Source organism: Schistocerca nitens, chromosome 1, assembly GCF_023898315.1.
Source record: "Schistocerca nitens isolate TAMUIC-IGC-003100 chromosome 1, iqSchNite1.1, whole genome shotgun sequence".
NCBI classification, from domain to species: Eukaryota; Metazoa; Arthropoda; class Insecta; order Orthoptera; family Acrididae; genus Schistocerca; species Schistocerca nitens.
Window position 1 is genome coordinate 266,228,974 of NC_064614.1, and position 26,684 is coordinate 266,255,657.

General features: G+C 42.6%; 1 protein-coding gene across 1 annotated transcript in view; it reads right to left on the minus strand.

Moving 5' to 3' along the window:
* The window catches only part of LOC126235368 (probable E3 ubiquitin-protein ligase HECTD2), a 313,075-nt gene that overhangs the window by 283,912 nt on the left and 2,479 nt on the right, over positions 1–26,684 (minus strand). The window contains exon 2 of the mRNA XM_049944094.1: positions 15,609–15,784. Within this exon, the coding sequence (XP_049800051.1) occupies positions 15,609–15,784 (176 nt within the window). The remainder of the gene's footprint in view (positions 1–15,608; positions 15,785–26,684) is intronic.

Below are 26,684 nucleotides of genomic sequence, written 5' to 3' on the forward strand. Positions count from 1 at the left end.
AGGCTAATGGTGGGCCAAAACCATATTGAATTCCAGCATTACCAATGGAGGGCGCCACGAAATTGTGAGTCATTTTCAGCCAGGTCTCAGGATACTTTTGATCACATAGTTTACATGGCCACAAACCATAATCCATAAATAAATGTGGACAGAATCCACATGGATTATGGTTTGTGGTCATATATGTATAAGATAAATCTATTACTTACACAATGTGTAGTGTGGTGTGCATAAGTTGTGAAACAAGTCCAGCTGTAGTCAGTCTGACGTTTAATTATTATTAAACATTTGATTTTATTGAGTAATGGAAATGCAAATTTTTTGTTGACAAAGTAAGGCAAGCATAATGAGGATTTGATTCATAGATTTGATTCCTGTTTGGAGAAGGGACAACGACTGAAGAGGTCACTGTTTCCTGTTTTGTAATGTTTCTTTCTGTAGTGACTTTCTGTGTTACTGATTGTAGCGACCAAGCTGTGGCCGAGGCGGTTCTGTTATGACAGCAAGAGGGGCAGTCAGGACTGGGGACTTGCAATGGGCCAGAACCTGGGCTATTGTGCAGCAGAGGCCTGCCACCGTGTTGTCTTGTCTGCTCAGGCAAGTGGACAGCTGGCGCCGTCTGAGGGATTAACCTTTTGGCGAAGTGGGGGCGCCTAGTTGGTGCATTCCTCTTAAAGCCTCCCATCATTCACAGCCTGACTGGTCGGCCGACCCTCCCCTCCCTCCCTTTCCACACCTGTTGAGTGTGTTGCCAACCCATTTGACTGTGTGTGGGTACACTGCCTGCACTGATGGTATGACGAAATGTTTGATGACAGATATCAGCTGGGGAAGCAGGTGAGGTCTGTCAGCAAACCAACACACTCGGACCAAGGACCTGACTGTTATAAAACCGCCCTTACAAAGACAAATATGTTGAGGCACATTTGCTTGGCAGGGGGCGTCGTTCGACTAGTTGGCCTTTGTATGGGTGCCTAACCCCACCCATTCACAGGCTGACTAGTCTGCCAATCTACCTGTAGAGTGGGTCTTCCCAATGCACTCACCTTGGTGTAGATGATTTTATAGTTGTTGGGTTCATGGTCCAGGTGCATCAGCTCCCGCAGTGCAATGCTACCTGCTAGTCCCAGCCATTATCCACCATCCGACACTCCATTCTTTTCCCTTGTGTTTTGGCATGGTGAAAACTGCCACAAGACTAGGTGCATGTGGGGTCTGCCACACATTACAGTGTGCTCACACACAGTCAGTCAGGTCGGCGACGTGCTCGGTGGGGATGAGGGGATTGACCAACTGGTCGGCCTGTCAGTCAAAAGCTTTCCAGTCAACAGCACAGCCGCAAGACTATGACATTTATCAGCAGTGCATCTCATGATTGCAGGCAGCCACACATAGGATGGGTGGGGGCGACCAGACATTAGGCCGTGAACAGCAAGCGTGAGAGCTTCTGGCTTCCCAGCATGATGAAATCGGTTCATAACGTGGAAAATGAATAGCACCACCTTTAAGGTATAACTTTGCACTCTGCCGACACCTTGCTGCCATCGATATTTAGGACTGTTGAACGTGGAATTCTGGACACGAAACCAGAATGCGTTCTGTAGGCTTGCGCCCAAAAATTTTAGAAACAGATTTCTGCCATTCTACAGAACTCAGGACTTTCTGAAGAAGCGATCTCTGACAACTTGTTGGCCTAATTAAAATGATAACATTGGCTGGAGCTTTAACAAAATTCTGGATAATGGAGGGAAATGTTAGAGACGTAGACTCTTGATGGGTGAGGCTGAGGCAACTCTTCAGATTGGTTTAAGCGTAATTTTGGCAGCACTGCGGGCGAAGGTGTGGTGGAGCGCAATGTTAGCTTCATTCAAGATTCACGATTCACGTTTCTAGATTCAAGATTCGTCTCTTACAATTCAGCTTCGTGATACAGCAATAGACATCCAAGATTCTCTATTTGGGACAGAGATTCGGGCTTCCACGTCTGACAGTCGAGAAATATGCGACTGCCTTCTGCAGTCCACCATCTGCTGCAGCGTCAGCCCACAGTCCAGTTCCACATATTAAATGCGAGTTCGCGGAGCAATGATGCGAGCCAGTAGCACTGACTGGGCACGTTTATACGCTTCACATAACTAGGGACTTAGATCGATCATGCACTGTGAGTAGCTGATACCCTGGCCAAGGCTTTGCTATTTGGTCTTCATGCATGCTTGACCTCTTCACTTTTGAGAATGGTCATGACAAACTTGATACCGCATTTGCTATTCTCTTGGGTATAGCAGTAGTTTGTTACCAGACTTCCTTCCATTCCTGCCTGGGATATCCTCTCCGATTGGATACCATAAGAGACTAATTTGCGCAGATTCAAATTCCATCCTGCACTAATCTCCAGTTCGTGAGATACACAGATTTGTAATTTCGTGTCCTTGGTGAATAAATCTTTATTTAGTGAAGTCCACTTTTATTTCAGTAGAGGAACTTACCCTCCCCTACACCCACAATTATTGATTTATTTAAAGACCCACAACTACGATGCATTTGTCAGGGCCACCCACCTGTTCCGTTGCCTTGTGCATACGTCTACATCCGAGATGTAGTGGGGCGATGTCCATATCGAGAGGGAATGCTCGACACAGATCACTGATATAATACGTACATATATTCCAAAACCCCAGTGGCTTCTTGCAGCTGCTGTTACGCATATGCTTGAAAATGGCGCAAAGTCGAAATTAGCTAATGCACAAACTAACTACAGAAAATTAATATGCAGCCTAGAACGGTCCGCGTTTTAATTTGTAAAACAGTTAGTGAATGTCGACCGACACCGAAACAAAATTTTAAGGAAGATTCATGTTAAACGTTCTGTTGAGTTTTAGGTCTAGAGTTGAAGGAATAAGTTAAGGCTATCCATGAGAATCAGTAATGTGTGAATGTGGGGAACAACAACGAATTTCAGCCGCGCGGGATTAGCCGAGCGGTCTGGGCGCTGCAGTCATGGACTGTGCGGCTGATCCCGGCGGAGGTTCGAGTCATCCCTCGGGCACGGGTGTGTATGTTTGTCCTTAGGATACTTTAGGTTAAGCAGTGCGTAAGCTCAGGGACTGATGACCTTAGCAGTTAAGTCCCATAAGATTTCACACACATTTAAACATTTTTTTGAACAACGAATTTCATTAACTGTCAGACAACATGCTCGTTTAACCTGTTGCTAGCAACGCCAAACGCATTTGACGTAGACAACTTGTATTTTATATTATACTTCGTATTCATCATTTAGTTTTATGCTGTGCATATGTTGTACTTGTGTATACCTTTTATAACGCTTCTGACGCGAATAAATAAATATATTGTTCAGGATCCTGTGAGGCACGTCGTTTTATATCAGGCGAACACCGAAGTAATCCCCTGCAATGCAGTTGGAACGCGAACGCCTAAAATGGCATGCAGCTTCGTAATTTCCCCCACATTACTTTTAATGAGAATCTCTGCTTGTTTTTCACGTGAAGCTTTTTTAAAATTAGTCCTTTCTTTGCGTGCATTGTCGTCGTGGCTGTCCCACACGCTTGCACATGCGATGGCTGTGCCAAGCCGCGAACGAGTCTAGTGTTAATATTTTGCTTTACAGGATCGTAGTGATTCACTCAAGCGGAAATGTTGCTTCACACTACTTTTTCTCGAGCCGTTTGAGAACGTCGCTGCAGTGTATATGCAACGTAGCGCGACTCCGATGCGAGTATATAAGCACCGACGTGTAGGCAAGGGATTGATGTGGCGTTCGTGTCCTTCCGACGTGCGTGCGGTATATGTGAAAACGTGAGCTATAACGACGTTATTACCAAATGCGTTAAAACAGGACAAACGAGCTATTACGCTTTTCTTGGCTGCTGAAGGACAAACAGTGGTAGACATCCATCGGAGAATGAAGAAAGTGTGTGGGACAGCACATCTGTCGTAAACCACTGACATGGTGCGCCTAGTTCCGCGCTGGTTGCGATTCGACACACAGCGCTGGTCGATTTGGGGGCTCACGCCAACTCAAGTGGGAGACACTCGAGCACCCACTCTATAGTCCTGATCTCTCATCATGCGATTATTATGCCTTCGCTCCCTTAAAAAAGGCTTTGAAGGGTCGACGATTCCTGTTGGGTGACGATGTGCAGCATGCAGCTGCGGACCTCTTCACACAGCAGGACACGGTGTTTTATCAAATGCATATCTGCAACCTGGTGCGTCCGACGGGATGATCGCCTCATCGCTCATGGAGATTCTGCCCGCTTTGCATACCGATTCTGGACTGCACGTCCTTCTAACGGAAACTTTTTGATCGCCCCTTATTCCATTCTAGTTGGTGATATTCGTAAGGTATACAAAGTGTAGCGAAAATGAGAAGCATGAAAATATCGCGATTTTAGTTAATATCTCACAAATATCGATTGATATACTTTTCACTAATAAAGCTGATTCCTTAGAACAGAAGAAAGAGAAAATTGTCATTACAGGAGCAAGAGTTTCATAAAAAATTGAAAATTAGCTACACATGAATTGATTACAAACTACCAAAGTAACAAACATAACAAACTGATACGTGAAATAACCACAGTCAAATTGTTTCAATTATAGTGTACTTTTAAGCCACTAATGCAGCTTTCATATAATCAAAAACTTATCGGCGTACTATTTCCATTAAGGTCCGCAATCGACTCATTAGTAACTAAAGAACCAAGGCATTAAAAATGTTTGTATCTGACAGTATTTTAAGTTTCAGGTTAGCTGACATCGCTTTCAAGAACAGTTGATCTATTCGTAGACAGGCAAATGACGTCACTGACTCACAGTATCTCTCACATTTTACGATGAATGTCGACAGTTACGAGATTTATTGCTGATAAAAGCCGTATTGCAAAAGCGATTTCCCATGCCGTGGTCATGTTGGATGGTGACTGTAACAAACATGTGTAGCTGCGTTGACGTAAGAACATCCGTGACAGTTGCAGTGGGCTTGGCACGGCAGCTTTGCGCACCTACCTTATCCGACATGCAACGCGATTTCGTAAACTTCTCCATGAAAACGCGTCAGTAGAGAACCGTTTCCTTTCTTTTGCCTGGAGACCTTAACGTAAAGCAGCTGAATGCTGCTAATAGCAATGCTAGTTGTCAGGCATTCTCTTATGCCGACTCGACTATAGCTGCAGCATATGTGGGAACTCCGGATAAACGACTAAACGAGTAACGGTATCATGATGCTAGCCTGTGGTAGCCATTCTAGCAGACGAATTAATGCAGCAGCTCGTTATATCTTCAGGTGGTACTTTCATTGCAGTTTTGGAGTCTACTATTGCCATTTATTCCTTTGTTAGTGACAACCTGTTATATGCTAATCGCATACATATGTTTTGCAAAAAGCAACAATAACCGAATATATTTAAACATGTAGACTTGTCGTAGTTTTGTAGTTTATTCGGTAAGTGTTACATTATGAATATTTACTGGAATTCTAAACCACTGTAGTGTCATATGGTTTTCATGTATCGATTCTTTCAGCTCTGGCAACGATATCTCGTAATGATAAACGCCAAGCTGAAAGATGGCACAGAACCAACATTAAACTGAACAAGTCAGTTACAATGTGAGAGTATGGCAACGACATATGAGAGGCAGCAGTACCATTCTGATGGCAGCGGTACTGATTTGTTACAATACCCTCTCTGTATACAGTGCACCCGCACTCTGCAAATCACATAGTTCCCATTGTACAACATGTTTGTGTTTCTTCCCGTTTCATCCTCGTATAGTACGAGGGAAAGTGACTGCTTAGATGTTATTTTGTGTGCGGTAATTAGTCTAATCTTATCTTCGCGGTTCTAATCTGTAGCATCGTGCTATCTCCGTCATACACTACACGGATTGTAAGCAGTTTTATAACGATGTATATACGCAGAGTGAAGCGACAAATCAAAATTTTTACATAGGTCCAGGGTTCGAATAGGGTGTCCCGCTCACTAGGCGGGTGCGCTAACCACTACGCCACCCTGGCACAGTGGCTTTCCAGAACTTTCCAGAATTCCGTCCTCAGTCCAAATTCCCGTCCACACCTCAGCCCACTTGGCATCCCCCTAAACTCAAACAACATTGCAGAGGTTCTCCAGCTGTACGGGATTAGCACCTCAGCATCGAACGAAACTGGGAATCCTGTCTGAAACCCAGCTATATCATGTATGTGCGCGGACTGAAGCGAAAAATGAAAATTTGGACCAAGGACAATATTCGAACCTGAATCTCATCCTCACCAGCCAAATGAGCTAACTACTTTTTTTTGTTGACCTCATTTTGTTCGTTATTGTTGGCTGCGTTTGTTCAGGGCGGACATCCCAGGTCGCCCGTTCAGGATCGTCGTTGACCTGTTCAGTTTTTTTTTATTGCACAGGGTAGCTAACCCTCTGACCAAACACGCTGAGCTACCGTGCCTGCTACCACTAAGTCGCCATGGCACAGTGACTTTTATTTTTGAAAACATTGTCAGCGATCTTATATAATATAATTAAATATATATAATTAAAAATAGTCTTCATCGCAAATTTCTTTTAATTGGAGTGACCGGTTTCAATCCTTAAGGATCATCTACAGACTCCAGAACGGCAGGTGGACTTCCATGAAGCAAGCTGCGCCGATCCACGACGCTGAACTTTACGATCAAGACTGTTTTTAACTATATATATTTAATTAAAGTGACTTTTCACAACTGCATGGACTACTCCAACAATTCCGTTTGAGTTTAGGGGAGTACAAAGTAGGCTGAAGCGTGAATTGGATTGAGGAGAGAGGCTTGCTGGGACCAGTTTCAAATCCCATCCTTGGTGCTAATTTTGTTTTGTCGTTTCAGTCTGCATATATACATTACAGATGTCTGAGATTTGAAAAGGTCTTTGGAACCATATAGCGGCAACTGATTTTATAACGATGTTGAAAATGAAAAGATCTTCTACATTGCGGTTTGTAATATGATACTCTAAGAAATTTTTGTTCTGTTTTCTGTTTCATGGTTCGAGTGTGTGGTGTGGCAGTAGCAGAAGGACCAGTGTTCCCATCGTCAAGCTGTCCTCTTCACTGGTCCAAAATACCGTTAAAATGACGGTCGGTTTTCAAAGAAGACCTCACGAAGCGACTCGCCTGACCCCACATTAATAATGGGAACAAATTACTTTAACAGTTGTAAACTGTAATGAAATAAAATGTGTAAGCTGTTCACGTTCGGATTTAGGTTGAAGGTACTTGAAAAGTTACGAAACTCAACAATTCTGACATTTACGTCTGAGATTTTGTAAGTAGGCTGTTTGGGTTTTCTTATTGGTAACGCCACGTAGCGCTCTGGCTGTGCTGAGTGCAGTCTGTGGCTGGTTTGCATTGTTGTCTGCCATTGTAGTGTTGGGCTGTTGGTTGTTAACAGCGGGTAGCATTGCGCAGTTGGAGGTGAGCCGCCAGCAGTGGTGGGCACATTTTTTACCCCCAAGTAATGACAGATTATGTTACAACAAGACGCACAATTTAGCGCCGCAGTACACGTATTTGAGTGATTAATTTTGAACTTAAAACATTTATTTTAAGATTTTTGAATTACAAAGAAAGTTTTCCATGATACATTTCATCCTCATGGGGGTACACGCTTACTTTGTGTACCATGTGTTTGGCAAGCACAAGGAGTCCTAGCTAATATGGTATTTGCTTATACAACTTTACACATGGTACCATATTTCTCTAATGCATAATTACACAGCTATCTGATCATTTAACTGAGAGAGACAAACATTTTTTTTACTACATCAGTGACAGATGTTTACGTAATTACACAGTTGGGTAACTTCACACTTATGAAACTGTATTTTGTCTGTACTTTGTGATCTCTTCATATTTTTTTCGGCACCATTGTGATACTATGAGAGCTTTGAATGATGTGTTTGGTATGGGATCATGATTTTTAAAGTACGTTTGAGGTAGATGACACTATTGAAATGAGCAGAGAATTTTTTTAGGTTTTGAAATTATTGGAGGAAGCTACGACGATTTTGAGATTTGACTGAGGTGTTATGATGTTATTATTACGATGACACTGTATATTATCCTGTTGAGGTATGTTTATGATCAATGAGATGATGCTATATGAGGAATCTGATTATGCTATGTATTTATTATGATGAAATATTGAAGACGTGTTGATGAATATGTATATGTGTAATAAGGTAAGGAATAAGGAGTAGTGGTTAGGGACTCTGACTTGTGAAAAAGGATGATGGAAACCAAGAATCTTACTTTAAAGAGTTATGAAATGTGTGTAAATGCTTGAATGTATCACAATGCCGACGAAAATTTTTTGGACACTATTATATTTAAAGGATTTTGTTTCTACACATTTGTAACGCAAATTCTCGACCTGTGAAATTTTATATGAGACTGTCACTGTAGCGCAAACTGCTGTCGTAAATATTTCGGTTAGAAAGCTAAGTGACCTTGACGTAATGCGTTATGGGCGACCAGCTGTGCGAGTCACCTGGAGAAAAAGCCATTAGGTAGAAAAAAAGAAAAGAGAGAGACCATTAACCTCGCTATTGACATTCCTTTGTAGAAAGCATCGCAAATACGACACGCTCAAACTTGAAAACATATGATTACACTGTGGAGCTCGTAATTTATGATATTTACTAAAATGCCTAATGAAATGATGAGAAACATTTTATATCTATTGTCTTTGTGGTTGAGATATTGCTTATTTTGTTTGATATCTAGTTTCTAGTTGCACTGCAGCATTGCTTAAATTAAAATTTAATAGATGTACTAATATCACTATTTTCTGTCTACAGACCCAGTAAAGAATATGATGTACTTTCTTAGAAAAGAGAGCACAAACAGACGTTTCCCTTCACAGGAACTGCATAAATAATTTTTTTAACGATTTGGTAACTTGTCTGCTAGAGTAAGTTCTCGTGATGAATCACTCTAGTGTTAAAATGTGACATAGGTATTAAACATGGCCATTTTTACTGTAATATTTTTTCTGCTTGAGCTTTGTCATGTTTAGATATAAGTTATTGCGTTTGCTGCTGCTATTTGCCAGGCATTGTGCTACTAAATTTCACTTTGTATTACTCTGTTAAGCCAGTTTTACTACTGATTTATTTTTCTTGTTGCTGCACATTGGCTCATATTAGTTGTAATATTGCAATTTCTCTGCTAATTTAGATTTACTGCTGCTTGCTTTGCAAATTTGCATTTCTTTTGTCCTTGATATTTCTGTTAATTTGTTATGTGCTGCTGCATTGCCTCGTCCCTTGGTATATATATCTGAGCTCAGTAGATTTAAGTTAGCTTAAGAGGGGGTAGACTATATAAGAAACTAACTATGAGGAATTGGAAGAAATGCATTGAGAAGCTATAAGAAAATGGTTTGGCTAAAAAAGTAGTATATAGTGGAGAAAAACTATTTTTGAAATAGGATGTGAACAGAATACAGAAACGGCCGGCCGCGTGGTCTAGCGGTTCTAGGCGCGCAGTCCGGAATCGCGCGACTGCTACGGTCGCAGGTTCGAATCCTGCCTCGGGCATGGATGTGTGTGATGTCCTTAGGTTAGTTAGGTTTAAGTAGTTCTAAGTTCTAGGGGACTGATGACCACAGATGTTAAGTCCCATAGTGCTCAGAACCATTTGAACCATTTTAGAATACAGAAAGCATGCTTGGATAGGATTTTTTTTGGTGGAAACAAATGTTGAAATAAGAGGAAAGATCTACAGAATGAAGTTTTGGGTTGGACTGCAGTACCAAATGTCACACTGAAAACAGACCCTGTGCTGTACCTTTGTGTTATAATGCTATGTGAATTTGTGCTTTTCCTGTCTTTATGTGTTTAGCTAATAAGATTTACGTTGTAGAATTTTTCTGATGTTTAGACATTATTTATTCTGTTTTGTTTTAATGCTCATGTGTGAAGTTGATGTTTCAAAAGTTATTCTGATCTTTTATGTATGTACTTGTGTCATAATTCTTGTAACACTGATGTACATGTTTATTTCTATTCTTTTGTAAAGCCTGTTTCACTACAAATGTTATCTGTATTGTTATGTTCTTTAATGATGTATTTTGTACCTTTGTAATTGTATTCTTATGTTGTAAATTTATAATTGTATAGACACCAGTTTATCAAATTAAGTATCATTTCACTGCACACGTTTCTGTTGGTCATAATATATGCACAGTATGTGAGAAGTTGGGACTGTTAGTGTTTGCACGTGTGTTAATAATTCAGCAAGGGACTGGTTAACAGCATTGCTGGTTCTAAGGACACTTCAAAAAAAAAATGTGAGTGCACAAGTGGTGGTTCGTGGACTTGCCATATTGTCCACAAGACTCTTCGATGGTAATTGTGCACCTGCACTGTCGCAACGGATGGTTGCTAGCCATCTCTACAAGGACTACAGTGGGTCTACACCTTTGATGACTCACCAGTACCATTATTTCTACAAGGACTGCAGTGGGTCTGCACCTCTGTTGGCCCACCAATAACATAATCTCTACCTAGAGTATAGTGGGTCTGCTCTGTGATGACCTACCTACCAATATTCTTTAAAACTTCGACTGATTCTGCTGTGGGTTTGCTCTGTTGTGGCCCATTACCTGTCTGCATGTCAAGAGTCAGCACTGTCTTTCCATTGGAAGGACAACACTATTTCGTCAGGACTGCATGGAAATCCACTACTTCCGTGTGCATTCTCTTTTACTGCTCAGACTTTGAAAAAAAAAAAAAAACTGCAATTTTACTGTGATGAATGATCAGGACTGTCTTTATGGACTGTGAGAAAATTTTAGCTTTCGACCAACATTGTATCAATAAGTGTGTGCATTTGATATCTTTGTTATTGTAATTACGAAAAATTTTATCAAATCATTACTGGCCACTGCCCAAAACAATTTGTAAAATTTTTTGTGGGGAACATGGGGGCTATGTAAGTAGGCTGTTTAGGTTTTCTTATTGGTAACGCCACGTAGCGCTCTGTATGAAAATCACTGGCTGTGCTGTGTGCAGAATGTGGCTGGTTTGCATTGTTGTCTGCCATTGTAGTGTTGGGCTGTTGGCTGTAAACAGCGTGTAGCGTTGCGCAGTTGGAGGTGAGCCTCCAGCAGTGGTGGATGTGGGGAGTGAGATGGCGGAGTTTTGGACAGAGACAGCAAATTTGTAATACTGGATGCCATGAACTGCTATATATATTATGACTTTTGAACACTTGAGGTAAATACATTGTTTGTTCTCTATCAAAATCTTTCATTTGCTAACTATGGCTATCAGTAGTTACTGCCTTCAGTAGTTTGAATCTTTTATTTAGCTGGCAGTATTGGCGCTCGCTGTATTGCAGTAGCTCGAGTAATGAAGATTTTTGTGAGGTAAGTGATTCATGAAAGGTATAGGTTAATGTTAGTCAGGGCCATTGTTTTGTAGGGATTACTGAAAGTCTGATTGCGTTGCGCTAAAAAAAATATTGTGTGTCAGTTTAAGCACAGTCATTTATAATTTTTCTAAGGGGACGTTTCAACTTCATTTTGACAATTAACGCTACGAAAAAATACGTAAAGAGATCACTGTTTCATATACAGACATCTGTCAATTCGTTTGGTGGTAGTCTACAGGGTCCCCGCTATGGGTAACCGTAGAAATTTCTCCAAGAGGGGCAAGATCTCAACGGTTGCATTTTTGGTAAACTGATTAATTGAATTTGAGAATGCGTCGTCTCCCAAGACATAAATTTGATAAGAAGGGCACAAAGCTTATTATATCTTAAAGTTCGATACTTATCCAGTCAATATCTTTTGAAGGTAATTTAATGCCATATTGCAAAAGTAAGCATTTTCATTAGCACATCCAATGTACATATTTCATATTATTAATATCAATATGGATACAGGAAACGTACAAAAACAACTATCAAATTAGTCGGCAGAATCAACTATTAACAGCATAGGACTCCCTGGATTGACACGTTATAATATAGAAATGGCAACTGAACTACAGAACTCATACGTCTGTGGCCGAAAGTCGCGCTTGGTTGCACCCGATGTAGTTTAAGAAAGCGCAAACACCTTTTTGACCTTGATATTTCGCCATTTTTGCACTCGTCGAGCGAAGAAATTTGTATTTTTTCTCTATCTGAGCACACAGAGTAAATGTGGGTGAATATACGTACACTATGGCATGGCCGTGTCCTTAATACCCTGATACAAATGCTCTGCCGTTTAAAACTGAATGAAGTCTCAGAAGGCACTGACGGATAAAATACAGACTCAGGTGTACGCAAGCGAAGGAGCCATTCTTGTGGAAATTCTGGATAGGTGTCGGCAGAGTACAATACTGTCATGCTTATACTATGCTACGTGTTGGAACCGTCCCTTTCTCTAGCTCATTATGAGCTGCACAAAGAGGTGAAACAGAAAAAATTGGGTACTGTATTTGGTCAGTGTTCTGTACAGACAAAATAAAAACAACTTTGTAAAGACAATCAGTGTAGTCTTTACTAAATCCATTGCGTTATACCTTGCATGCTGTCGTGTACAATCAAAGTATCTATTGGTACGTGAGATTTTGAAATTAATAAAAAATCTATCACAGATTCCAGCAGGGGGGGGGGGGGCTTCCGGTCCCCGCGTATTCTGCAGCTAGACCCCGTGATACCATAGTTCAGGCATATGCAACATTTGGTAACGAACAAGCCTGATTTACTTACTTAAGCTCACGAGCCGCCTTTTCACGTAACGCGAAAGTAGCGCTGCTAGCATATAAAGTCAGAACTACAGAATATGGCGTCTGTGACGTTAATGTTAGTGTGGTAACGCACCGAAATGAATAGTATCCCTTTCCCGACACGCCACGCCAACAAATTGTGCCTCAAAGCACGCCTTTTTGAGAGTACCCTAATTTTATGTTCACTCAGAAAACAGCAAAAATGGTGCTACTGAAAAGCAGAGAGAAATTGAAACATGGCAGTACTGTGTAAATCTAACAAGACGAATCGTATGAACTCGACAAGAGCCAATAAGAATGAATGTCACCATATACAGAATTTTACACGTGAACTGACAACAGATAGACCCTACTTTATTCACCAAGTTATGGCCCCGGTTGACCTTGCTCAAACCGGCACAATTCAAGAGTAGTCGGTAATTTTCATTCCATTGTTGCCGACTACCAACGTTTGCGATCAATCTTTGTGCAGCACGAACGTAGGCAGTAAGCAGTAAATAACGTGTGTGTTGTCGTGACTGAAATGGTTCAAATGGTTCTGCGCACTATGGGACTTAACATCTGGGGTCATCAGTCCCCTAGAACTTAGAACTAATAATAAATGAAAAGCACCAGTTTGCTTTTGTTCTACAATATTATTTTTATTGCTAACCGGTTTTCGGCTTACAAGGCCAAGCAATAAGGCCAAGCAATAAAAATAATATTGTAGAACAAAAGCAAACTGGTGCTTTTCATTTATTATTATAATGTTGTTCTACCAAGAACCGACGGAAGATTCTGTTAATATGAACTTAGAACTACTTAAACCTAACTAACTTAAGGACATCACACAATACATGCCCCAGGCCGGATTAGAACCGGCGACCATAGCGGTCTCGCGGTTCCAGACCGCAGCGCCTAGAACCGCTCGGCCACTCTGGCCGGCTGTCATGACTGAATCAGAGGCGAAAGTATTTCTCCCTGCATCCCTGCAAGGTAATAAGTTGTTTCCCCCATTCTCCGCATGCATATAAGCTCTTGGACCATAACTTCGCATTCACGAGCGCAACACGGCAGGTGCCATAATCCGATTTCCCAGAAACTTCGCTCAGAGTAAGGGGAGACGGACACGTGTCTCGGCTTATCCGTAGGTACTCGACCATTTCTGAGAAAATGACGGCCAAAGTTTTCGAAGTGCTTTATGTAGTTTTGAGCAAGTACATGGTTCAACCGAAGTGGTGGCACAGTGGCTAGCGTTGCGGCTTCACAATTTTACTCCTTATCTTCAAAATCCGATTATTATTTTTACTTGTATTTTTGTTTTTGTTTCTCGTTTATCTACCCATGTGTGTAGAAGATTACTACATGTTCATTTTAGATTGTATATTGAAGTAACCATGTCCTTATTCGTCTTCTAATGTCTGGCGAATTAATTAAAAAATAAATGAATGAAAACATTATTTGAAATTGTTTGCGGTGAAATTTATGTAGTGTATCTTGATTCGGATCAACCGCAAGCGCCAGATATCGGAAAAGTGATCCGTTATGAGCAATCTGCCGCGAAATCTTTACCAGCGCGTGAAATCCCCATCAGTGTTAAAGACATTTTTTTCCAAGTGAGATTTGTGCGAAAAAATGTCGCTGTCGCAAACCTGCCTTTTCACGATGCTCGTGGTGTTCCAAATTTCTGTTCTTGCTGTTTCTACGATCGGTATAATCCAAGGGAACGTACAAAATGTTCCTGAAGAATAAGCACAAAAATATAATGTAAAAATTAAGAACTGAAATCAGAAGGAAATGCAACAAAACGGGAATCTAAAAAGATTGTAACTCCTGAAAATACTATACACGCACCATGTAGTAACTGTATGCCACTTCTTGTAAATCCCAGTTGTTCGAATGGCTCTGAGCACTATGGGACTTAACTTCTGAGGTCATCAGTCCCCTAGAACTCAGAACTACTTAAACGTAACTAACCTAAGGACTTCACACACATCAATGCCCGAGGCAGGATTCTAACCTGCGACAGTAGCGGTCGTGCGGTTACAGACTGAAGCGCCTAGAACCCCTCGGCCACTCCGGCCGGCGAAACCCAGTTGTAATTTTACATATAAAGACATTGTATCCCCTAACTTAATACCTAACTTGATAAGAAACGTTCGTCTAGTAATGTTCTACGGACATGAGTAGGTGAATAAAAAAAAAAAAGAAAACACTGTTACTGGGTTTCGGACACGGTACGCAAAAAGTGGCAAGCGACCGTGCTACCAGTGGGGCTGAGTTCATCCACTGCTAAGCGACACCCAAAATTATATCGAAAACCCTAACGACCGTTTTCTCAGAAACGGAAACGGTCTACGGATAAGCCGAAACGGGTGTTCGTTTATTTGGGCTCCTCTTCTACTGAGAAATCGGACTATGGCACTTGTCGTGTTCTCGTCGTTGGACTGGAAACGTGTTTCTCTCTGTTATTCACATCCAGCAGTGACGAAATGGTATTGCGCATGCGTGGAGTGAGCTGCAGGTCCAAGGGCGGAATACAGTTCGAAGACCTCGGTCTCTCTCCCACGGGTTTCTTCCGCAGGTCGGGTTGAAAGCAACTGCGGGCCGGATGCCGCCGGTTGCTTACCTGTGCTGTAGGTTTAAGAGAAGCAGTGCCCCTTTCACGTTATCTTACCTCTGAACTCACTGACCTATTGATAATGCCCGAATCGGTTTAGCTGCAGTTCCGACCTCGCGTCCGCTCTGCAACCACTTCCAATGCTACACGGAAACTGATATTAGTTCACGGATAGATTCTCGTATTTGATACGAGGTAAGGGTGCAGTTGCGCGCAGGCGTCCCACTCACAAGAAGTCCTCGCGAGTCTTGCTCCGGACGGGGTAGACGACGAACGCCTTGGAGAGCGGCAGCGGCGGCGAGTCGTCGCAGGCGGACAGCGTGTCGCCGCTGAGCGCAGACCGGAAGCCCGACTCGGGCGTCGACGACGGACTGGGCGCGACGCTCAGCAGCCGCGACTCGCACTCCTGCAACAGCGCGGGCCGTCAGCAGCGCCTGACGTCGCACTATGTCTCTACAAGAGCAGGGTAGAATGTGTGGAACTGACGAAGGAAACGAGCGTTCTAAAGTGTGGTACACAGGCGTGGAACGACTCTTCTAAAACAAAAACAGGTCGATAAACAGTGAAAGTGAGAGGAGAAAGTACCGGCTACACCATGTGATCAGAAGTATCCGTACACCCCCAGAATCATACGTTTTTCATATTAGTTGCATTGTGCTGCCATCTACTGCCAGGTACTCCATATCAGCGACCTTAGTAGTCATTAGACATCGTGAGAGAGCAGAATGGTGCACTCCGCCGAAATCAAAGACTTCGAATATGGTCAGGTGATTGGGTGTCACTTGTGTCATACCTTTGTACGCGAGATTTCCACACTATTAAACATGCTTAGGTCCACTGTTTACGGTGTGATAGTGAAGTGAAAACGTGAAGGGACACGTGCAGCACAAAAGCGAACAGGTCGACCTCGTCTGCTCACTGACAGAGACCGCCTATAGTTGAAGAGAGTCGTAATGTGTAATAGACAGACATTTATCCAGACTATCACACAAGAATTCCAAACTGCATCAGGATCCACTGCAAGTACTAAGACAGTTAGGCGGGAGGTGAGAAAACTTGGATTTCGTGGTCGAGTGGCTGCTCATAAGCCATACATCAGGTGGGTAAATGCCAACCGACGCGTCGCTTGGTGTAAGGAGCGTAAACATTGGACAATTGAACAGTGGATAAACGTTGTGTGGAGTGACGAATAACGGTACACAATGTAGTGATCCGATGCCAGCCAGAGTTTGGGTATGGCGAATGCTCGGTGAACGTCATCTAGCAGCGTGTGTAGTGCCAACAGTAAAATTCGAAGGCGGCGGTGTTATGGTGTGGTCGTGTTTTTCATGGAGGGGCTTGCACCCCTTGTTGTTTGCAGTAGCACTATCGCAGCACAGGCCTCCATCGATGTTTTAAGCGCCTTCTTGCTTCCCACTGTTGAAGAGCAATTCGGGGAATGCGATTGCGTCTTTCAACACGATCGAGCAACTGTTCATAATGCACGGCCTGTGGCGAAGTGTTTACTTCGACAGTAACATCCCTATAATGGACTGGCGTGTACAGAGTCCTACCTGAATGTTATAGAACAACTTTGGGACGTTTTGGAACACCGACTTCGCGCCAAGCCTCACCGACCGACACCAATACCTCTCGTCAGTGCAGCACTCCGTGAAGAATGGGCTGCCTTTTCTCAAGAAACCTTCCAGCACCTGACTGAACGGATGCCTACGAGAGTGAAGCTGTCAAAGCTGTCATAATGGTTGAGGGTGGACCAACGCCATATTGAATTTCATCATTACCGATGGAGGGCGCTACGAACTTGTAAGTCATTTTCAGCGAGGTGTCCGGATACTTTTGATCACATAATGTATATAGAACTAGGGAAAGCAATAAAACAAGGCTGCTTTCCGTCTCCTGTACTTTTTTTCTTTATTATCATTTCATGGGGTGAGTGGACTGTCAGCGGATACAAGTCGCCGCTATTCAGCCGTGTGAGAGTAAACGTTTTAATACACAGTATAAAATTGGACACGACAGTTGAAAAAATGAATGTTACAATAAAAAGACATAGAGTAAGTTGCGTAATTTAAAATATAAATGGCAGATTTGTGTTGACCGATTAAAATAGAGAAGTGATGAGTGTGCCTAGACTGCCAGGAAGAGGGATTAGTAGCAGGTGTAGCTTGTAAGGGAGTGTTTGGTGGGCAGATGTTTGGAAGAGGAATTCAGGAGAGTGAACAGGAATCCTGTTCCAGACCAAGACTTTGGATGTGAGTGGGGAGGTGTGGAGAGACAGGGAGTCCTGACCGGAGGAAGTGGATTGGATGCTTTTGGGTCTGGTGTGATGGGTATTTATCAAAGCAGATTTCATGGTCGGGCAAGGGAAGGAGATTGAAGTTACGTCGAGAGAGGATGTGGAGTGTGTGCGGCTGTAACGTTGGGGGAATGCGGTGGTAGACACGTAGCAGAATACTAGGTGCAGCGAGCAGAGGGGGAAGGAGGGGGGGGGGGATCCAGGCAGTGGGTAGGTTCGAGTTTACGTGCAACGTATTTGGAGTTTTCAAGATGGAAGTGGAGGGAGGGGCATTCTATAAGTTGGTAGAGGATACAGGTGGGAGATCTATCTCCTACTTCAATCCATACTACCGTAATAACAAAACTGTTAAACTGTCTTGTATGTCTTTTTGAACATGCTAAACTCCAAAACTACTAGACGAATTTTCACATGTAACTTGAGAGTAGCATCGGGTAAGATTATTTCATCAAAATCGGAAGAGGAAAAAAATATATCGTAATTTAAAATTTTGTCTAAAATCGTTCTTCTCAGCTTAGTAGTTCAGATGTTTAATCATTGCGGTGTAGTATACAAAAGAACCAGTATATGGCGCTGCTAGTTTCGTAGTACACTGAAGAACCAATAGTAGGCGTTGTTAGTGTCTTTTAACTCAGTGACAGACGTATTTTCGGAAGTCTACGTCAGTGACAGAATTAAGCACCGCAATCTTATCTTCACGAATACAAACTAACAGTGAATTTACTTGTTTAGGATATGCGGATTTACTGATTTAGCTTTGTCTATTAAATTCTTAATGACATTTCTTTGCTTCTTTCCATTGGTTTTTATAATATTCTTTGCTAGGGAAAAACGAATTACATTTGGTTTACGAAAAAAATAGCTATAAAACAGTGAAGTCTTTCTGAATACACCAGAACGGCTACAATATTGAGGACTGTGTGGTCACACGAATCCAACGACGACCCTGAGGTGAAAGTTACTGCGGCTCGAAAATATCAGGCATTAACTCGCACTTTGGAAACTCCTTCAGAAAGCGAAGTGCGAACATTATGAGCGTGATGCATGATATCGCTCTTCAGAAACCTTCAAACACAGAATAAATTTACGAGGGTTGTCCAGAAAGTAATGCACTCCATTTTTTTCTCAGCCGAAAAAAATGATACGAATGCGAAACGTTTTCTGTGTATTATTTGAGGTCTCCTGAGTGAACGCACCAAGTTTCCGTCACATCCGACAAATAGCGTAGCTGCAGGACAGTTTCAAAATGGCGTCTGTAGGTGATGTAGTTTAGAAGCAATTTGCCGTTGTTGAATTACTCACTGCAGAGAAAGAAACTGTGGGGAATATTCACAAACGCTTGTTCAAAGCCTATGGAGCATCTGCTGTCGACAGAAGTGCAGTTAGTCGCTGGGCACGGAGGATGAGGTCATCAGAAGGCGGTTCGGCGGAGCTCCACGATTTGCAGCGGTCAGGGAGACCATCCATGGCTGTCACACCTGACAGCCCTGACCTAACCCCCTCGGACTCCCACTTGTTTGGGGCATTAAGGGATGCCATTCGTGGATGACATTTTGAGGACGATGAGGAGGTGGTACACATAGTGAAGCATTGTCTCCACCACCAGGCTAAGGATTGGTACCGACAGGGCATACACATCCTTGTTTTGCGCTGGAGGGAGGCTGTAGAACGGGGTGGAGATTATGTGGAAAAATAGGGTGTGTAAATAAAACACCATGCTTTCGTGTGTGTAATTCTCATTACGTTCAATAAAGAATTGTTGAAGAAAAAAACGCGGTGCATTAGTTTATGGACAACACTCGTACTTTTCCCCAACGTAACATCACAGAAGCGGAAATTCTGATGCGATGTGGCACAGGCAAGTGAGTTTTTATACCCCAGATTCCGTTTATTCTGCACAGTTTACCATTTCGTTTTAAACGTGTATAATTCCCAATGAGCTTATGTTATGCCAGGACCATAAGCAAAGTACAAGGCCAGACAATGGGTTTTGCGGGCGTAGACCTTAGTGTCCATCGCTTTTTGTATGGTCAATTCTATGTGGCTCCCTCCAATGTTAGTCAAGCAAGGAAGCTCTGCCTTCACGTCACCAATGATGCAACTTCAGACCGTGTATACAAAATAAATTCCGCACATATGATGTCTCGGCCACAGCTATAAACAAATACCCAGGTAATATTGGATTTCTCAGCTGGTTCATACTTAACGTCGTGTTGCCCGTTCTCAGCTACTAGGAAATATAATTCACCGCTGCCCACTAGATGACAAAGGGGTAAACATTGGAGGAATCTGAATAGGGTGTTTGAAGATGGCATAGTACTTCTAGAAACACACGAAAAAGAATTACAGGGTATAGTGGATGCCACTGGACCTAAACGAAAGATTTACGATGTGGAAATCAGTACCGAGAAAACTAAAGTAATGTCACTATGAAAAAATATAGGGGTAAAAATAAGATTGACTTGAGAAATATTAGAACATGTGCAAAGGTTTAAATACCTAGGAAGAGAGATAGAAATCGACTGGAAGGGTAGCATAGAACTTAAATCCTGAATAGCAATGTCGAACCAGGCATTTTATAAGAAAAAGAGTTTTTTCTGCAGCATTGTGGACAAAGATTTTAGCAAAAGATTAGTAAAACCTTTTGTGTGGAATGAACGTGCATAGTAAGAAAGACAGAGCAAGGCTGGGGGCTTCTGATTTATCGACACATCAGAGGATAAAAAAAATGAGTGGAATGAATAAAGTGGAAAATCGAGAGGTACTGAGAAGAGTCGGAGATGAAAGACAATTACTGAACATGTTAAAAAGACGGAAACAAAACTCCATTCGATATACATTAAGAAAGAAGGAGGGTATGATAAAAATGCTCTTAGAGTGGGGTATGGAAGGGAAGAGGAGGCGAAGGAAGATATTTAAGATCCTGGATGATGTGATACAGGACAGCACATACAGCAACATTAAGAAGGAAAACATGGCTCGCAGAGAATGGAGGCGCAAAGGACCTGCTAATGTAGCAGAATACTAATGAAGAGGAGTATGAGATAGCGAGAATCATATCACAGGTTGTGGACGAAGAAGAACTGAATGGGTTCCATCCCAGAATATCGTGCACAGAGAAAGTGTTTTGCTTAAATTGCTAGTGGAAAAAAGACTGACCAGGGGTTTACGGTTCCATGGTTTTTATTGATCTTAAAAAAGCCTGTGATGTCATTCTCCTCTGTAAACTGTGGACTGCAATGTTAGTCGTTTCTGTGTTCAAACTGTTAGAGCTTTATTTAGTGGCATAGCTTCTAGAATTAAAGTAGGCACAAAAGTATGTGCATAGATTCGAGTGACCGGAGGGTTAGGACAAGGATGCGCAATTGCACCTATATTACTTAAAATATTCTTGAAGTCTGCCTTAAGGCCATGCAGACGTTCCTGCCGTAACATGACGTTATTTTGTTGGTGAGCAAGTCATTTTTGAAGAGGATGAGGATCACATAAACTACATGATTCGAAAGTTGCGCAGAGATATCAGAAATGGAGTTTAACCATTAATCTAGCCGATAAGAAGTATTTTGGACCTGGAGGAAGGAGTCAAGATCAGACTTAAGATTCTGGGGTTGGTCTGTCGGCTCTTAATAATATTTGAGAGTCGTTAATATGAAATATGGACATAGTACTAGCGGATCTAGTAAAAGCAGAATTAAGAACCGCATTCGCCAAGGTAGAAAAGCAACAAAACAGTTCAATAGGGTTTTATGGTATACACCATTTAGATTAGAAACAAAGATTGGGATGTAAAAACCATAGCAGAAAGCAACGTCTGCAGCAGAAACATGGGAAATAACTGAAAGTGTTAAGAGAAAGTTGTTGTCAATGGTGATCTGAATCTGGAGATGTTGCTGTAGATTGGCAATAATTGATCAATTTTAAATTTAAGATGTACGTAAGAGAATGAACCTGGGCTCCACTGTAACAGATACAATCGAATCAAAGCGACAGAGATAGTATGGTTATATATAACGTTTGGTGATGACAGATGGCCGATGATGATGGAATGGTATCCAACTAATAGAAGACGAAGATGACGCCCGAAAACAATATGGGAAGAGCAATTCAGAAGAGCTATGTCAAGAAGGAACTTGCAGGCGGAAAAGTAGTAAGATGGGAGACTTTGGAAGCTAGAATGCCATAAGCAACTATAATTTTATATTAAATTGCAATAAGAAAGTATGAAATGCGAAAGGAAGGGAAATCTATGAGTCTGTGTTACCAACAACGCGGCCATTTTGGAAGCTACAATCTTGGATGAATCTTCTGATTTTTGAATGGAAAAGGGGGCAGGTATGTCAGATGACATATCAAACAGACAAAGAATAACAGGAGAAAAACTGTCTCTTATTTGAGCGCAGCTTCATTCATTCTCGTTTTGCGACTGCCGTTTCTTTATAACAGGTGGCGCGAAACCTGGAGGCGTTAACACAGTCTGAACGCTCTGAGCCGCCTTAATATCGAGAGAGAGGAGAACTCGTGTTATTGCAGGCAGACCACCATCAACCCACAGCACTTCTCGCGAAATTCCTTGAAACTGGTTCCCTCGCGGACAAACCGAAAACTGGGCGATCGAAAACGGATACGGATGAAGCGACATCAATCGCTGTTATCGAATCGCTCAGTGTGTCACGGAGACTGGAGTCATATACGGCATTAATGAAAATTTTGAGCACACAAGTAGAAGTGTATAACAACATCGAGAACACTCCAGATCGTCGGGTTCAGTCTACAGAGTGGGTGACATGCAAGCTAGACGAAAACCCTCATTTTCCTAATATGTACTGTATACAAAGGTAGCTGATTTCTACTTGACGGAGTGGTAAATAAACAGAGTTACAGATGCTGGTCAGATGCCAGAACTGAGTGCACGAATCCATTGAAAGCAGTGGGTGCAAAAAAGCGATGGTTTGGCGTGAAGTGTGATGTTCCCTTATTATTGAGGCACCTTCGGCACAGGTACACTAACATCAGCCAGTTGTCCGTGCTGTTTCGACGAATGTGTGCTGCCGTCGTTGCTGTCTCAAGACGTGACATTTCCAACTTCCTTTCAGCACAATGGTGCACCCAATTTTTCATGATCCACGTACCCTTGCGTAGATATATGGTTCCACCAGAGACAGATAGGTCATTGAGTTGCAGTGGAGTCGCCGGCACCTTCCCCGCATTTAATTCCATCAGGTTTCCTTCTGTGAGGATATTTGAAGGCAATTGTGTGTGACCGAGCGAGGTGGCGCAGTGGTTAGTACACTGGACTCGCATTCGGGAGGACGACGGTTCAATCCCGCGCCCGGCCATCCTGATTTAGGTTTTCCGTGATTTCCCTAACTCGCTCCAGGCAAATGCCGGGAGGGTTCCTTTGAAAAGGCATGACCGACTTCCTTCCCCGTCCTTCCCTAATCCAATGAGACCGATGACCTTGCTGTCTGGTCTCCTTCCCCAAACAACCCAACCCAGTTGTGTGAACGTCAGAAACGTGGCACAGCTCATGTAGTTGATCCTTCTGCTCGCATTCCGGTACCTGAGTTGGTTAAAGTCCATGGCGAATGGCTGAAGCGGTTAACAATAATCTCAAGATCCCATTGCGGTACCAGTCCTCCATAAAAGCTTCTCAGTATAGCCACGGGTCTGTAGAAAGGGTGTAGGTGATATGCAGAGTAACTACTCACGCCTTCCCGCCAGAGATTGTGCTAGTTGAGTTAAACCTTTCCTGGATTATCTTAGTGAATTGGCGAGTAGGATTTACTCCTACCTGTTTTCTGTGAATCTCTCTTTGATGTCCCTCAAACCAGTTCGTGTAGGGTGTTGCATTTTTTAGAAGGTGCAAGCAGTCGACCAGTGGCTGTAAATCAGTGATTGTAAATGGATGCGAGTATATGAAATAATTCCCTGGATGCCATTACCATGCATTTATTAGCGAACACTGTAAAACAGATACACTTAGATAGCCTGAAACGATTCATATTAAAAAGTTAATGAAATTCCAAAGAATGGTCCAACTAACTATCACGTAAGGACAAGTTCTTAGTAAGTCCTATCGCCGACTGGCGAGATTGACGCGCAGCCGAAATCTCTTGCATACTTCGTGAAACTTCGTAGATATTCACCCATCGTTGACAGCATAACAATATTCATTTGTCTACTGATTTAACTGGTTTACTGCAAAGAGGTATTATCGTTTTAAAGCCTTGATGACACATAGGCTCCTTCTAGTATTTTCTACGCCAAAAGCGAACTTTGACAACTAATAGTTAACAGGAAAATTTGAGTTTTGAGCTGGTTTCCCTACTCATCTGTCATCAAACAAGATCATTTCTCATGGCTCGCGTACCTCTGCCCACAACAATGATTCACTACTGCGCCATATCGTCCATTCGTCACCAATGCCAAGATGAGAACCAGCTGCTCATTCGATGCTATCGTACTCTGCGGTGCTACTTAAGGCGGTGAATTACTTCTGCTAGCTGCAAAGCCCCAGTAAAATATTAAATTTAGAAAATAAAATGCTATCCAAAACAGGAGGAACCTCACACTATACCACACTTTAAGCATGACCTGTTGCCTTTGTGTTATCGTTAGAATTTATCATGTTCTGAACGAAGGTGACATAACTCGAGAATGAATAAAACTAAGACGCAATGAAAAGTACAATCGTTTTTCTCGTGCAATTCTCTACTGGTATGATATGTCATATGACCCCTTTTATACACTACTGGCCATTAAAATTGCTACACCACGAAGATGATGTGCTACAGACGCGAAATTTAACCGACAGGAAGAAGATGCTGTGATATACATATGATTAGCTTTTCAGAGCATTCACACAAGGTTGGCGCCGGTGGCGACACCTACAACGTGCTGACATGAGGAAAGTTTCCAACCGATTTTTCATACACAAACAGCAGTTGACCGGCGTTGCCTGGTGAAACGTTGTTGTGATGCAATGTGAACAACAGTTCGACGACGTTTACAGCAGCATGGACTATTAGCTCGGAGACCATGGCTGCGATTACCCTTGACGCTGCATCACAGACAGGAGCGCCTGCGATGGTGTACTCAACGACGAACCTGGGTGCACGAATGGCAAAACGTCATTTTTCGGATGAATCCAGGTTCTGTTTACAGCATCATGATGGTCGCATCTGTGTTTGGCCACATCGCGGTGAACGCACATTGGAAGCGTGTATTCGTCATCGCTATACTGGCGTATCACCCGGCGTGATGGTATGGGGTGCCATTGGTTACACGTCTCGGTCAGCTCTTGTTCGCATTGACGGCACTTTGAACAGTGGACGTTACATTTCAGATGTGTTACGAATCGTTGCTCTACCCTTCATTCGAGCCCTGCGATACCCTACATTTCAGCAGGATAATGGACGACCGCATGTTGCAGGTCCTGTACGGGCCTTTCTGGATACAGAAAATGTTGGACTGCTGCCCTGGCCTGCACATTCTCCAGATCTCTCACCAACTGAAAACGTCTGGTCAATGGTGGCCGAGCAACTAGCTCGTCACAATACGCCAGTCACTACTCTTGATGAACTGTGGTATCGTGTTGAAGCTGCATGGGCAACTGTACCTGTACACGCCATCCAAGCTCTGTTTGACTCAATGCCCGCGCGTATCAAGGCCATTATTACGGCCTGAGGTGGTTGTTCTGGGTACTGTTTTCTCAGGGTCTATGTACCCAAATTGCGTGAAATGTAATCACATGTCAGTTCTAGTTTAATATATTTGTCCACTGAATACCCGTTTATCATCTGCATTTCTTCTTGGTGTAGCAATTTTAGTGGCCAGTAGTGTATTTTAAACTTACGTGTTACATACAAGATGGCGGTCTACGAAGTTGAAGAGCTGCACTCTATAAGCTAAACAATGTCTTCTACTTCATCACACTCTGTTCATATGCGTTTTCTAATGAAATATGTCTGTTGGGCACTGCACTAATCTCTGAGTCAAGTGAAAAGATAGATAAACACTCTGAAATGCGGTAATATGTGGTTAACAAATAGTTTACCATATTCTCTAGAAGCAACAACAGCATTTCTGTTACCAGTAGCACCACTTCTATTACAAAACCAATGAACGAATAACAACCATATCGACAACCTCAGCATTTGCAGATAAATACGTTTGGTATGCTCGATCAATACAACTGGCCGACAAACCACAAACACAATCATAGATGAAAAACTCAATTATGTAAATTCAAGCACAAACTAACGAATTGTATTTCAAAACTAAAGTGACAATCATATTCTGAGCACCAACATGCAAAGTAAAAGAGTAGCTCCGTAACCAGCAATATCTTTGAATCCAATAAAAATTGAATACGTGGCACATTGCCTGACAAAAAAATGGAAGCACGTGGAGGACTTGATTGTTTGTCATGTAATTTAGTACACGTACTCACTATCAGCGAGTATGTACACGATTAGCGCTGAAGTTCTCTACGAGAGAATGAGTACCAGAGGCCATTAGTTTTGCTCGTGTTTAGTGTTGTTACCAGGCTTTTTAAGATATGTAAGGGATGTGAACTGCATTAGAAACTGAACGATGACGGTGAAGGACACTGTGCACAGTGTCCCGCACTCGTGTGAGACACCATTATCAGCACCTGACAGAGATTGAAAGGGCGGTTAGTGTGGATCTCCATTTTGACCAACTGGTCGAGTCGTGCGGTATCCAGATTTTTGGGCATTCAGATGTAACAATGGCCCGAACTGGACTGTATGAAAATGCGATGGCAGGCATACCTCTTGTCGAGGTTCTGGTCGACCACGTCATCATCACAAGGGAGTGGCACCGTGCTGTGCACCATGCTTTCTGTAATCCCTTCACGACTGCTTGCCATTCAAGAACAGGTAATGGACTCCCTGAAACATTTTGTGTCAGCCCGCACCTTTGACTGGAGACTAGCAGCAAGTGTTCCAGGGGATTAACGTCCCATGTATAGGCCACCGTAAACACC